Below are 15680 nucleotides of genomic sequence, written 5' to 3'. Positions count from 1 at the left end.
TTGTGGCCATGCTTTTCGCTTTGCTATTGCTTTGTCGGTTACGCCACCGTTGACTACGCACAAGCCAGGAATGGAGAGCTGCGCTCGAAACTGAAATACGGGTGTCGCCATCACTGGTCGGCTTCAGCAAGTAAAAAGCACATGTCGGCACCTCCCTCCATGGTCGGCACCCTTTTTTGGGCCAAGATCCCAGAGGAGAGTGAATCCAGTAGTGTAAAAATGTTTAAATTCAATTTTCTCAGCCATAAATGCACCTTTTGCTGCCGGACAAATGTTAGCATGCCAAGAAAGAGCCCAACAATCCACTTTTACTGAGCAAAAAAATTTGCCAGACACACTTAAGGCGGCTTACATATGGAAATGCCAAAGCATGACATGGACACAAGTTGCGGTTTGCAAACAGTGTTTAATACAGGCGATCACCGTTCTTTTTTTGAAGTGTGACACCCCCCCCCACACACACACACACACAACACCCAGAATGCTGTACAATGACGGATTGCATAACAATTTTGATAGGAAATTCTGGGAAGGCACACAAATGAAGATGCATACGTCGTCAGTTCGAATCCCTGTCGCAAGCTAGCCACCAACGTGACTAGTAGATGTCAGCTATATGCAACGAGAAATCAAATTACGCCAACCAGAACGCTGTACGACAAATGGTTGTATCACTATTTTAATATGAATGCTACCACATGGTTGTTGCAACATGGAGGTCGGCCAGTGACAGGTATATAGAGACTAACATGTATAGGATTGTCTGAAGTGGTAGTGCTCGGCTTGCTGAGTGAGTCATACGGCCTATGGCGTCACCCTTTTTGCTTGACATCGCTGTGTTCGTGCAGCGCCTAGTCATTGGTTTGAATCAGCGTAAGATATACCACAAACCTGCTAGTTGCAACTTGAGTCAGCCATGAGTTGGCAGTAGGACTGTGAACTAGCATCTTCATGGGCGTCTACGAGAGTCCATGCTGTTTACCATGAAAACTGCCACGCGCTGCTCTAAATGTGGCCCTCTCTAAACGAAGACTTGTCCTTTGTCGCTTCCGTGATCCTTTGAAGCAATGAGACAAGCAAGTTGCCATGTGTTCTCACAGGGAACAGCAAACGAAAGAGAGCGCCGCAGCTGGGCAATGGTTGCACCGGCAGTGCTTCGCACTGTACTGTAAAGGGTAGCTTAAACGCTGTCCAAGTTTTCGGCCTCAAAACACCGCATAATCGAGTTGTGCTCAAATTTCATATTAGGAAGTACTGTAATTTTCGGTTAAGTTTTTCATGTTTCGCACCCTCACGTTACAATCGTGGTCGCATTACATTTGTGTGAACATACTACACAGTGTTGAAAATGCCTCTTGCGATATTCAACCTGTTTTGTGTGGCAGAAGTATCCTAAATATTCGCTTAAAACCAAAAAGAAACACTATTCACCCAAGCCCATCCAGCTACCATCCACGGCTATGAAGACTACAGTTCGTGGCAATGCTCGCCACAAGATTTTAGTCTTTTTTAATCATGATAACAGTGGAATTGAGGTTTCTGTCTTGAACCCACAGTGTCAAGGTGGGCGGCATTTTAGTCCCACAAGCGTTAAGTTTGGTAATATTTCCCGCTAAAACACTATTACCATGCATGACAGAGCAAAGTGACTGATCTGAGTAATCTGACAACAGCCAGTTCTCTATCATGGAGACTACAATGAAACAGTGATGAATTTCAGATAAGGCAGTGTAGACAGAAAAGGCTCAATATGAAAAAGATACAGCAGAAGTCAATCTAATGACCATTTGCCAGGTTTTATTGATAAAACAACAAATCAAACCACTGAGGTAAAAATATATACAGCTTTGGTACAAGGCAGAGATGTGCACACAGTACGTACGTTGAGCTGCAAGACTGACCCCCCCCCCCCCCCATATCAACAACTAAACAAAATAAACAACACTGTTGTTGTAGAAAGACAACACTGTTGGACGAAAAACAAACATTGAGAAAAAACAATACGTCAGCATCTGAGCCATCACGTCAGGTGAAAAGTACTGCCCACAGTCTGTGACTGCTGGGTTAACTACAGCCTAGCAAGTTATGTTGATGGAATCAAACCACACAGAGATTAGGATATTCAAGACATTGATTTAGGAAATGTCACAAAAAGGCCTATGTTAAGATGAAACCATGCAAAGGGTGATGCAAATGGTGTGCCCCTGCAAATGTGCTATAACATCTTGAATATGACTTGGCTAGCATCTCTAGTCACAATCCCCTAAGTGTGGATGGTTTAGCTCACAGGATGTCACAGCATTTAAATGTGCATTACAGTACAAGTGCCACTAGAAGCCACAACAGACTTATGTTCTTGGCACAAGTTTATATAAACGAAAGCTTGTTATTTTCAAACACTGTGATGCCTTCCAATTTCTCCAAACTTCACGAAAATCTCAACAGCACACCCTGGCATCATGCATGCAGTGATATACATAGTGTCTGTGCGTCTATTAATAAACACAAAGGAAGTTAAAATGGGAAAGCAGATCTTGTTTCAAATAGCTGTGCTCATGTAGCCATGCCACTATTCTTGCATAAAGTTTCAAACTGGCAATGACTCATGAGCATTTGTGCGTTCGAATCAAGCAAGTGCATGATTCCACACCCCCTTGGCATGCATGTGGGAAAATAGTGTGGTACATGTGGCTTGTGCGCTGTTTTCTTTCAGCAGAGTGAAAGAGCGGCTACTCTAGGCACTAAATGAAAATAATAAGGGAGCAATAAGTTAAGCTAGACATCTAAATTAACCTTACAAAACCCTAGCATTTTTCTTGACAAGAAAAGATAACTGTTGCTGTGAATTACAAATGAATTCCCCAATTCCCTTGAACATTTACTACTCCTTCATGCAACCAATGGGATTGCATGAAAAATCCTGCGTGAACTCGGTGAATCAGAATGCAAGAACTGCAAAGCACAAATGTAGCTACAGAAACGCAGACACAGCAGTGAAAAAACAAAAGCAGGAAAGCACCGGCACTGGTGACTTCCGATGCAATAACTTTCTAGCCAAAACGGGCACTGTGAAACTAGGACACTATGGAACTAGTGCGAAAACCAAGCAATTCTAAGGAGCGTGAAAGCTCAAGCAACTGAGGTTGTTGCACACGTCAGCACCTTACCTCACTGGCAGGGAGAATGCAAAGCTAGGCAGCGAAGCCTCAAAATTGGCACAGCATGAAGCAGTGAGCTGAGTTGCAGTCGATGACGAAATCGGCGTAGAGCTGCAAATGCAGCTCACAAGTACAGAGCGGTACTCGCTACACGTGCACAATGGGGAAAAAAAACATTAAAATGGAAACTACCGATTTGTGAGCCATGAGGCCTGGTGAAAGCAGACGGTTCATTGTGTTGGACAGAAATGAAACTGCTTGACTTGCCAACCGATGAGGCCCCCACAGTTTAATCCTCCCCCTTGAGAGCTTGCATTTTTGAAGTTTCAGCATATGATCAGTTCACACGTGCCAACTACCAATGTGTTGGTACTTGCTAGGAAAACTAATGCATTAGTATATGCAAATTTGATTACCCAATCATGACCACCAAAGAATACACATGGCAAAGCATGGTCAAAATTCACTCAACAGCACTGCTACATGTTTCACCTTTGTGTAATTTCCTGGCTTGGCAAAGCCCTTTCCTCGGTGAAAATGCACACCCCGTTACGAAATGCTAATCTATCACTCTCAGTTGACTTGATCTTCCCCTGTAGTGTGCTTTTCATTCTATGATGAAAGCCACTCCCAACATTTTTAATACTCCCCAAAAGTATTCAGAACCAAGCATCTGTGGCTTAATCTTTATATTATAAAACGGTGCTGATAAAACAATGCACACACAATTAGCTGTGGAATACATATTGCTTAAGAGTCGTGAGAACAGGCAAGAGGACAGCTCAACCAAACTGCAATAAAATTTTTCCCACTCATTAAGGAAGATTGCAAGGCAAGGCTGAGATGAACTGCAAACCAGTTCACCTACTCAGAGTAAATGACTGGCAGCCTCCGAATCCGAATCTTTCGTAAGGAAGACGAATGCTCTTGCCGCTTTACATGCCACATCAGTACCTTAGTGCGGAGGAGAATTTCAGTTAAAATATGTTTCAAGCATGTCATACTGCTAGCCTTTAGGTCACAGTGAAAGCTCAACACAAAGCATGGGCAGCCCTTACTTGTCTTTAGTGCTAGTGAGCCAAGAACACTGCAAGATAAAATAAACAGAACCTGAGCATCTAACATTTTTGTGTGTTGCCAGATGAAGTGGCCCTCTCACAGACTGAATGCCATGCTCTGGACTGGCAACCAAGCCACAAAGGCATTGCTAAAATGAGGATCATTTACATCGCTCAGCTGCCTGCCTTAGGATGCTTAAATAGGCCACAGTCTGAAAGAGTCACTCAACTCTACATCTTGCAAACTTTCACCCCTTGACAGGCAGTTGGTTGATGAGTACGCATTAAAAAGGCATTGAACATGAGTTGCAATGTGGGCTTGTGTTTGGAAGGCCTAAGCAAAATACTCTGCAGCATCACAAAAGGTGGGCGCATGTGCAAGTTCGGCCGTTCACCACGAGAACTGTAACGGCAAAACGAGCAACAGCTGTTTTGAGATGAGTAATGAAACGATCAGTGGCAGCTTCGCTAATCTGGCCAGGACACAGCCCACAGATGAACACAGCATGTGCACAGCCAATATGCTGCCAGGCTTTTGCATGCATTCGACATTAGGATGCACAAATTAGAAGCTGTAGTTGTAATGACATTGCCCATATATGCCTTAAAACAGTGAGCATGGCAGGAAAATGAAATCAAGAATGTCATTTGCGCTGGCTTGATGCAATGACTTTTCACAAGTATGAGTACAGCTAAGAGGTTCTCCCACCCTCCATGGCTTCCAAAACCCAAAAACAATTCACATGCATTTGAGGCAGTCCTTTGCACGACTCAAGTGACCCTCTTTGTCCTTGCCGTTGCTTTTAGCAAACATGAGCAAACGTGAACCGCTTTTAAGGGCGAGACTGCCTAACGACACTGATTAAATGGCAATCGAGTGCTGCAGAACACCGGTTAAATTTCCATCCACCTCTCGGTAGATGTGCATTGTGGTAATTCGTTTTTAAACTCTTCACTCTTGCAGTGCCCTACCTAAAACATCAACAGCAGACATGGCACGACTGTACCAGTCCATTTCTGCTGAATATCCCTTGTCCGAAATAAGAGCCACAAGCACAGTCTAGGCTTTTAGACATAAAATTAAGGTACTATGCAGATAGGGAAACAGGCATTGCTCAGATAAAAAAGAAAAAAAGCAAGACACACTGATGGTTTTTTTTTTTTTTTCAGAAATGAAAAGCATCACACAGTTCCTCTTTCATTTAAGCTAACCAGCAAGAACAGACTATGTATTTCAAATGATGCACAGCGTGTGTAACGCTTCGAAAAAGTCAGATACAGTTGTGCGATCTCTCTGAAGTGCCTGGCAGCAATAAAAGACCTTCAGGGCCTGAAATTGGATGCAACAATGTGCACCCGAATAAATATATTAGAGCTACGTCGATCCTGTTCTTCGAGGTAGCCGCAGTGAATGAACAGCCATTCTCAGAAATCGAAACAGCTGCTCACAGAACCACAAACGACTTGCACAGAAACAAATGTTAGAAAGAAAGCAATTTAAACACCGCACAGGACACAGACTCTCAAGCCTTACAGACAGTCATGAACAATTTACACCATCTTGCATGTGGATGAATATTGCAGGGCCAGAGCTGCCCTGCCACAACTGTCCGCATGTCTGCAGCAGGCAACAAGCAAAAGGTCGCTCGCCAAAACCACAATGCAAAGGACAACGTTAAAAAAAAAAAAAAGAGCTCCTCTTGCAAAACAAAAAAGTAACAATTTCAAAACCACCTAGGCTGCTGTTGTAGCTGCTGCAGATTGCTAATCCTCCAGTCCCACTGTTGTCAGTCAGGGCAGTTCACGTCGTCCTCATCGTCTTCCATTGCCGAGTCGTCGGAACTGTTGCAGGTGGCGTGTCGGTTGTTGTTGCTATCGTTCAGGCAGGCCAGCTCCTGGTCAAGTAGGTTCTCCTGGTCCTTGACGAGCTTCTGCGATTGCACGGGCACGAGTCTCGCGGCGGAGGGAGCGGGGCGCGGCACCAAGGCAGGAAGCTCGAAGGGGGTGCCTCGACGCCGGTAGAACAGCATGTAAGCTGACGACGTCACGACTCGGGTGTCTGAGACGTCAACGACACGGCTGTCGTCAAACAGCCGCCAGCCTGCCCGAGAAAGACAAGAGAACATAAAACATTCTTCTAACACTGCTTCTACTCTTGCCCGGCGTTTCAGTCTCCTTTGCCTGTTTCTCTACTGTGCCTTGGAAACTCATTCAATATCGTTTGTACGGACTTTGAGGCAACATAAAACAGCTGTGTTGATTTTTAACAGGAAGCAATGCATGCAAAAGCCGAACACTGAAAGAAAAGAAGACAGGATGAGGGAGCATTAGCAAATGGAAGTTTAGTAATAAGGACACAGAAAAAGGCGAAGAAAATTTTCAAAATACAACATGAGAGAGAGAGAAAGAAATAGACACAAACACATGTACAGTACTCACGGATTGAAATAGGACATTCGGAGCGCTAGCCTTGCAGTGCCACGCAGGCATGTGGTAAACCACAGGCCGGCTCATTGGCTACTGGAAGGAACAATTCTGCTTTGTAGATGTTCTCCCTCTCACGCCATACCACAATGCACCACCTTGGTTCCATGAGCGTCTACGGGCGGCGCTCCATGAAGCGACGGCCACGCGCTCCGAATGTCCTATTTCAATCCGTGAGTACTGTACATCCACACATCAACATTTGAATGCTGCTAAGCCAAGCACCGTGCCGGAGCAAGACATTAGAAATCTTCATCACACAGAGAAAAGAGAAAACAGATGAGGATCAGCATGTTTGAAGTACCTCCAGTTTTCATGCACAAACATTAACGGCTCTAACCTGCTGCCACGCAACCCTCTGCTTACCAAACCAGGCATAGATGCAGAGATGCTTTTAGAATGTGCATGCATTTCAGCACTTTTCTAGTGTCCTTCCTGTAGTGTAGTGATGCCCAACACTTTAACTTACATGTATCCCCTGTTCGCCTGTGACCACTAAGCAGTTAAGAGATTTTCATTTATCGCACTGTTTCGGTTTCCACAGCCAAACGGCAGCTTTGACTGCCGCGATGGCTCAGTGGTTAGGGCGCTCGGCTACTGATCCGGGGCTCCCGGTTTCGAACGCAGCCGCAATGGCCGCGTTTTGATGGAGGTGTAATGCAAGAAGCACCCATGTACTGTGTGAGGTCAGTGCACGCAGGTGGTCAATCCACTATGGCACCTCTTTCTTCCTTTCTTCTTTCACTCCCTCCTTTGTCCCTTCCCTTACAGTGCTCACCGAGATGCGAAATAGATACTGCGCAGTTTCCTTTCCTAAGGAACGAATTTTTTACATCAAAAGTTTAGTATAGGTCACGTGAGGCATAAATTAAACTGCATCTGCTGCTACTTCAATTGTTCTCAAGCAGGCTGGCTTAAGCGTTTTAGTAAATGAGGGGGGGGGGGGACAAGGGTCTTAGAGCTTTATTTATTTACAGACCAAATATGATAAAACTGCACATGCTTATTCAGTTTTTTCCACTGATTTCAAATATGCAATCAGTTTATTTCTAGGCCAGTTAATTCCTGAGATATTAATATATATCATGCCATTGTCTGCTTAAACAATAGAAAAGAAGGGGCAATCAGAAATTTAATTTTAATATGTGGGCGAATAGTACAATGTGTGAGGAATGCAATGCTGCAAGCAGTTTTCAAATTGAGCTAATGATATAGATTTAGCAGCCTAATGAACTTGGTGCTCGCAACATGGTCATTGGAGCGAAAAAACAAGAAAATAAAAATATTAGAAAGGTGAAAATTAAATATCTGTTCCCAGCGTTGCATGCCTTATGCTTCCAGCTCCACAATGCAAAAAGAATTGCAGCTCTAGCTGCTCCAAGTGCCGAGATACACCTTGAGCAAACTTCCAACTTGACACAAAATAACAGTTTTGAGAAAATGGCAAAAAACAAGCAGAACAATATTTAAAACAATTAAGCAGCGGTTATATCGCTGTTCTATAATGAATCTATACTGAAATATAATGACATCGTAGCCATCATCCAGCACATGAAACATGAAAACCAAGAGAGCAGATTCAATAATATATTACGGTCATAGAGTTTCTTATTATTAACTAGAGGGAAAACTGGCGGCACTGCACCTCAGCCACCATGGGTGCTCAAACCATCATGGGCCAGTGAGCTGCTTGGTGCGGGACAGTCAGATTTTTTCGGGAACACAGAGTGGCGTTACTAAGATGTCCCATTTTGTCCATGGTGCGCCCTGCATGCAGACGACTTAGGCGTGAACGTAGTGCGCAAAAGCCATAGTAGTTAAAACGCAACAGCACACGACGCCAATAAAAGGTCTATGTTTTCCGAAATGGCATTAAAAAACTTCTTGTGTTTAAGCAACAACATTTTTTTAAACATATTTTTTTAAAATGCACCTGTTAAGCATGAAATATTAGTTTCTGTGGTGTGCAATACTTGGCCAATAGGAGAGCAAGCCATCTTTTAGTTTAGGCAAACTTTGCATTCACATGCTTTTCTGCTCGTTTATTGCAATTTATAGACAGGATATTGAATGTTAGGGCATTCTTGATTGTCGAACGTTTACTTTTTATTATTTTTTGGCCAAAAGTTGTGGGTCTGCTGTGAGTAGTTCTCCGTCCCATGATGCTTAGAGCGCCCATGGTGGCTGAAGTGGTCTCGCGGAAGCTCCATGCAAACCCCCATAGGCGGGGCGGGGCGCCAGCTTTCCCTCTAGGTATTAGTAAGAAACTATGATTACAGTAGAACCTGCTGTTACGTTTTTCACGCGACTGCGGAAAAAAAAACTTACCAGCCACGACATGTAGTAGCCAGAAAGCGCTTGAAAAAAAAAACATGTACACCGCTGTCTGCCATTTCTTTTTAGAGTGCAGTTCTTGAGCACCCGTTCGTGGGCTGAGCTGCGTCGCGTCACCAGTGTAACCAAGTGAACAAGAGTACCGCCACTCGCTCAAACATGGCGCCAGAGTGGAGGTAGGGTGGCTAGGGTAGGGGAGGTCTGTCTGTGGCAGCATGTGCCATGCACACCCATGCTCACTCATGTGCTGCCTCCTCCCTCCCAGTCGCGCCACGCTCCGCTGGCAGGCGGTGCTGTGAAATGTGCTGCATGCCATAGATTGTCCGCTTCGGCCACGCCACTCACAGCACTGTCTTCCTAATATTAACTATCTGTTTAAATAATACAATACAAAACAGACTCAGCTAGTTCTTTCTGAAGAATGAGCGATGCTTTCCGGTGAAAATGCTTCGTCTGCTGCTGCTGCTAATGAGCTGCCCAAACAGAGGCTCAGCGCTGCCGACGCTTCAGAATCTGCTGAAGCACAAGCTCATCGTCGCCGCAGGAGTTCGCGGTGCCAAAGTAGAGGCTAGGTGGCGCCTTTGAGAGGACCCTGACCCCCTGCTGTTTGCGCCACCAAAACAGGCAGAGCTACGCTCAAATTTCGCATTGAAGAGTATCGTAATCGTCCTTAGAATTTTTTACTTCTAAGGGCAGCATGCTTCTCTGGAAGTTTCGAGGCTTTGTAGCTCTTGCTACCATTCGCATGCACAGAAAATTTTAAACACCCTGCAACAGCTCTCCACCTGCCTGAGCAGCTGTTGATAAATGGGAGGAAGCAGTGGAGAGGGCTGGCGCATGGAGTGGGCGGAGTTTGGGCATGCGTGCATGCCTCTGTGCTGTTTTGCGGCAGCTGGTTTAATTCTACACAATCCTCATGTGCTGCAATCAAGAAATTGCGCTTTTAAGCTGCAGGCAACAACAAAAATGCAGATGACAAACACGTATCGGAGCCAACCCGTGCATCTGTGTCATGCAGCGCTACCCACGCGGAGTTTGCTGCGGCACAGTTTTGTTTTCGTGCCTTCGGTCTCATTCATGCTCGCACCACAACGGTGGTGGAACAGCAGCAACAGCCACAACAAAATTCACGCCGCTCTCAGGTGTGCTCGGTGTTGGTGTGGGTGTAACATGCTGGAAGCCACCGAACACTATGGTGGCCTGGCGCCGATGGAATCGAGTTCCGCTTCGGCCACAGTATGCCGTTGTCATTCCGCGAGCCCTAAGCGTAGGTCGCAAAAATTCCGGAACAGGTAAACCACTATTGCAAAGTGACATTCACGACGTAGCATGCGGGAACACTGCCACAGTTGTGACGTAACAGCGGAGTTTGTATGGCATGTGTTTCTATGGGAGCTTGCTCAGGACTGGTCCAAGAAAATGTTACAGCTGCGAAAACGTAGCACCCGGGAACGTAACAGCGAGGTTTTACTGCATTTACTGGTCGTGCACAAATATCACATGGCGATCCATGTGATATTTGAGGTGAACACGCACGCGCATGGCCGCGCTCTTCAGAGGGCCACTGTGTCCAACACGGCTGCATATCGAAGCAAAGTGGCAGATGACACGAAGCACCACCTTCAGGTTCACCTTCGTCACCATCTCTTTCCTTCAATATGCAGACATGCCAGATGCAGTGGTCCTCCGAAGAGCATGGCCATGCACTCACGTGTTCACCCTAAGTATGAACAACCCTGTACACTAAAGTGTTCCACATTCTTACAAAGAGAGATGCAACAAAAAATTTGGTGTCTATACTGTTTAACAATCCTGCAATGAGTGTACATAACAGGCAGTGCACTTAGAGGAGCCTTTAAACAAGCCCCACTCCAGCTTGGTAGCTTACCAATTTCGCTCATGCGCGTGTCATCAGGGTTGACGCAGCGTGCAAATGCAGTGTAGTGGCCGCCCAGCATGCCCCCATGGTGGTTGGTGACGGCAAACAGGTCGTAGATGGGAGCAGGTCCTTCGCCGCTCTTGGGGCCAGAGTAGTAGGGGCTCATGTCTAGGCCACTGCGTACAGTGCAAAGGCGGGTTGCACAGCATGGCCTGTTGCATACAAGCAGATAAACAAGACGTTTGCACAGATGACAGCCGGAAGCCAGAAAACATACCAGTTGCCAAAAATACTATAGTTGGATACACATAAACAACGAAGTAGCAAATTCCCCTCAAAAGGAGACCTTACAGCCGAAACTGTAGCCCAATTTACATGAAGTTGTGGTAAATCCATGGTTCATCCCCGTCACACTAGGATTAACCACGGATTAACCGCAATGTCACGACAACTGGTGGACACCATTAGTCTGATGGCCCTTGTAAGGGGCATTTGCTGCTTCGTAGTTGACTCGTATCCGACAGTAGTTGGATACAAATCAAGAACAGAGTGGCAAATCCTCTTCAAAGGATGTCCCCCCGGGGCACCAGCCACTACTGTTGACTAATTGCCCTATTGACGTGGCGTCACAATTAGGGATGTGGGAATAGTACTTTTCCCAAAGCTCTACCGAAGAGCTTCCTCCCAAAACGGCCATGCACCCTGCCTGTCGTCACCTTTCTCCTGTTTGTTCCTGTACCTCATCATTGTTCTTTGGTTCTTCTGGATGAGAACAGCCTCTTCCACATCATGGAACAAAATCTGTCCAGCCTCCAAATGATCCCCTATCATACAAATAGAAGACAGAGCCCTCACCTTTGGAAAACGAGACTGACCTCTAGTAATCGTCAATATTACCATCAGTTCAACTATGTCGCCTACAGGACAAAGACCTCTAATAATGACCTCCAATTAACCTGCCCTTTGCCAGCTATGCCACTTTATCCCCGCCCACACTTTATCCGCCCACAGACATGGCTGCCCGCCATCCCCAGCTCATTTGCGTTCTTTTGCTCTCTAGTGTCCCAGGTTAACTACGTAAAAACCGCTGCACTTCCGCACTCACTAGACGGGGAAGTCAACCATCTTGTCGATCTTGTCCCGAAAGATGGAGCGGGTGAAGGAGAATCGCTTCAGCTGGATGACCAGGACAACAGGCAGGCGCCACAGTGAGAACTCCTTGGTGGCCTGGCGGTGCTCGCGGCAGCCAGGACAGTACCAGGCCTCCTGCGGGTCCAGCACCTCAGGCTCCGTGAACAGCCGCAGGCACTGGTCCAGCGTGATGCCATCCTCCTCTACAAAAACCCACAAAAGCGCATTCCCGTATCCATCTACGGCAATAGCACACACACAAACTAAAGAAACCCTAAATTAACGCTGTAGCAGACTTGGACGAGCCAGGCTCGTCATAAGCCGACTGTCATTTCTGGCTCATGAAAAGTCCAGCTTATGTTCTCTGGCCCTTTAAGGCAAGTGGCACGCATTCAAAGTATTTTTCCGGTTTGCCGACAGATGGCAGCACAGGTACTAAGTGATGTCTATGGTACCATTAAAAAAAAAGAGAAACATCCATACACGGTTAAGAGGGAAGAAGGTATAAAAAAAATGTTTATTACTGTATTAATAATGTCACAGCCAAGAAATTTTCAGAGAACATGTTTTTGTGCGCTGATTCCAAATAGGTCATTTAACTTTATGTAAACCAAGTCCTTGCATATTTTAGTAATATGTTATGCAAGATTTTTGCCAAGAGCTTTAAAAAAAATTGGCAGTGGTTTAGGTCTGGTTAAACGTGGAGTGACGCGATAGCTACAGCTGGCCGAGCGGAACTTGCTCAGTCGAATTGCAAAGTCAGTCTTTCGCCGCTCCGTTTCGCTGGGCGTTCCTCCTCCATCTTCGTCCCACTTGACACGGCGCATGCGCACAGCTGTTCGGTTTCGAAGCTCAGTTTCGCCGGTGCACCGCGCCGCCGGCAGCAGCAGCTGCTCCGCCCGCACCACATGGCTGGTCACGTGCCGCCACCACCACGCTGAAGGCTCGAAATGCTACCGTAGTGTAGCTATCACTACAAAACTTACTTCCCGTTGCTTTCTCCTGACAGCAAGGAATGCAATAACGGTAAAATTATTATCTTGCCTATCATAAAACTTAAGGTATAGGACCTCAAAGTTGCCACTTCAGAAACACGGAGAAAAGCTGTAACAGTAAAAGCTCGTTAATTCGTGTTTCAAGGAATCGAAAAAAATGTTTGTTATATGAACTTGAAATTATCAAATGACTGCAAAAAAAAAAAAAAAAAATTAACAACCACTTGCATGTGACAGATTGGGAAAGGTAGCCCGCTTTTGTAATGAGAACAGTGTGACAACCACTATTTTTTACATTTCCATCAACACGTGTGCACGTTGTCAGGAGCGTCGAAGCAGAAATGCGCCAAAATGGTAAGGGCCTCCCCGGAATCCTTTATGGTGCGACGCCGCAGTGGTGGAGCCCCCTCATTAGTGGCCGCATCGTGTGTGAGGAGGCTCCATCGTACAAACGGCAAGTGGCACGTGATGAGTGCGCAACTGCGGCGCAGTGGAAAAACCACACAGATGGAAGTGAGGGAAATGCGCAGCAGCACCAATTAGTGTCTGCAACGGCGCACAGCAGGGCCTGTTTGTCTGGCTGATGTGCGGCCAATAGCTGCCGTCAGAGCGGGCCGATGCAAAGCTCAGAAAACCGAAACTATGCGATCTGACTAAACCCAGAAACAGACTCGTCAGTTTTCCGTCACGTCTGTCATTGCGCGGATGTGAAGAGGTGTGCAGGCAACTCTGCAACATGACGTTCAGGTTTGAGTAGGTCTATTTTGACAAGTGCCAGCCAGGATGCGGCCACCCTTCAATGGCCTGTTCGAATTGAACTATGCGAGACCCGTTCTGTCGAATTAGCAAGCGTTCAATGCCTCAGACTTCCATGGGCACTGGCCAGGACTGCACTGGCAGTTCGAATTATCCCGATTTCCGATTTAACGAGCTTTTACTGTATTTCCATTTCTGAGTGGTAAATCTGAAACATATTACTCATGAGCTATGATAGGCAGGAAAATAATTTTACCCTTATTGCATTCCTTGACATCAAGAGACATTGCGATGAAATTTAGCAAGTTTCTTAAAAACTCTTGGCAAAAAAACCTGAATAACATCTCACATAGGTGCACAAGGTATTGTTTTACGTAAAGTAAAATGACATACTTGGAATCAGTGCATAAAACCAAGCTTCCTGAAAATTTCATAGCCGTGGCTTAATTAATAAACATTTTTTCCTTTCCAAGACCCTCTTCCTCCCTAAGAAAATGAATGGGGGTGATTAACAACACCCATCAGCAATGCTTTTCCCAGGGGAAATCTACACAGCAACCAAGTGAAAAACTCACCGTAAATGGACATGTTGCGGTCGTCATCGGACATTGCATATTCCTGCAAAAAAAAAAAAAAAAAAAAGTTTTAAATAGCGTAGAACCACTGAGGCCACCTTCTGAAAACAACTGGCTCCAGGAACAGGCCACTCGCAGTTCGTCCCCCACATATGCAGCTGCGCAGTTTTCAAAATTTCGCAAATGCATCCTGCGTAGACCACTTTAGAAGCACTGCAAACAGTCTCGGCTGCTCACAGAGACAATCATAAAGACCAGCAACTGCAATCTGAACATTACTCGGTAAAAAGAATTGGAGGGAACATTTAAGCTCCGCTTTAAGGGTTTGAAGCGATAGCGCAATGAGCCAATTCCAATACAGTAAAAGCTCGTTAATTCGAATTCCACGGGGCCGCCAGGCCAGTTCGAATTAACCAAAATTCGAACTAATGAAAGTGAGCAAAAATGGACGCGTTTGATGCCCGGAGGGCACGCAAAACATTTATTTAGCAAAACAATCTGTTATCATCTTCTGCTTCTTCTCTTTGAGGGCTACCGTAGTCACTCAGTCTTCTAGCACGCGAATGTGACGCAGGGAGTCTTCTTCCCCCTCTTCAAAGCTGAAGAAAAGGCGCGCGACATTCAGCGCTCCCATAACTCCTGCCGCGGACGGACGCACGGGCTCTTGCGTCCGTCTCTTGCCGTCGGGCTCTTGCCGCTCAGTGGAATGTCAGCGCTTCTCATTTTCTTCACCCACGTGATCACAGCGGTCTCAATTTCCGGATACTTGGCTAATCGGAGCCTTTTTCTGTTGCTGGCGAAATCTTCGGCTTCGTAGGCATCCTCGATAGCCTTCCTATTTCGGACATAGGTCGACAACATGCTTGGTGGAATCCCGTGCTTTTTCGCGATTTCCACTTTGCTGGCCTTCCGTTCGTCCACCTCGCGTAAAATCGCCACTTTCTCCTTCACAGTCTTGGCGCAGTATTTCCCACGCGAACACATCTCGCGGACACAAGCTCACAGCAAGCGGCGTGCAAAACGAGGGCTAAAACACTAAAACGTCGTTCCTCGAAGCAGTCGCGGCAGGAAAGACTGGTTAGTACTTGTTCCAGCACCCTAGCGGCGCCCCGATGGCTGTGGCATCTATCGTTCTGCCGTGAAAGCTTCCAACGATGGTTTTCAACAGCGGCGCTTGGCGGCGCGCAGTTCGAATTATGAGTGGCGGCGCCAATTTTTGAGTGAATTAACGAGCTGTTACGCGCATAGACTTCTATGCACTGCGGACCGGACCACGATGACTATTTCGAATTATCCAAAATTTCGAATTA

At 46.1% G+C, this 15680-nt stretch overlaps 1 protein-coding gene across 2 annotated transcripts in view; it reads right to left on the bottom strand.

Moving 5' to 3' along the window:
* Positions 1-1751: 1751 nt before the first annotated feature.
* Positions 1752-15680, bottom strand: part of LOC144107236 (ubiquitin carboxyl-terminal hydrolase 19-like) — a 49081-nt gene continuing 35152 nt past the window's right edge. For both annotated transcript variants that reach the window (XM_077640234.1, XM_077640233.1), the window contains exons 22-25: positions 14371-14413; positions 12019-12247; positions 10923-11089; positions 1752-6317 (exon numbers count right to left, since the gene is read on the bottom strand). In XM_077640234.1, coding sequence (XP_077496360.1) covers positions 6004-6317; positions 10923-11089; positions 12019-12247; positions 14371-14413 — 753 coding nt within the window. In that variant the 3' untranslated portion in view covers positions 1752-6003. The remainder of the gene's footprint in view (positions 6318-10922; positions 11090-12018; positions 12248-14370; positions 14414-15680) is intronic.

This window comes from Amblyomma americanum, chromosome 10 (assembly GCF_052857255.1).
Source record: "Amblyomma americanum isolate KBUSLIRL-KWMA chromosome 10, ASM5285725v1, whole genome shotgun sequence".
NCBI lineage: Eukaryota > Metazoa > Arthropoda > Arachnida > Ixodida > Ixodidae > Amblyomma > Amblyomma americanum.
Note: the sequence above shows the minus strand (reverse complement) of the source record. Positions and strands in the feature narration are given on the sequence as shown.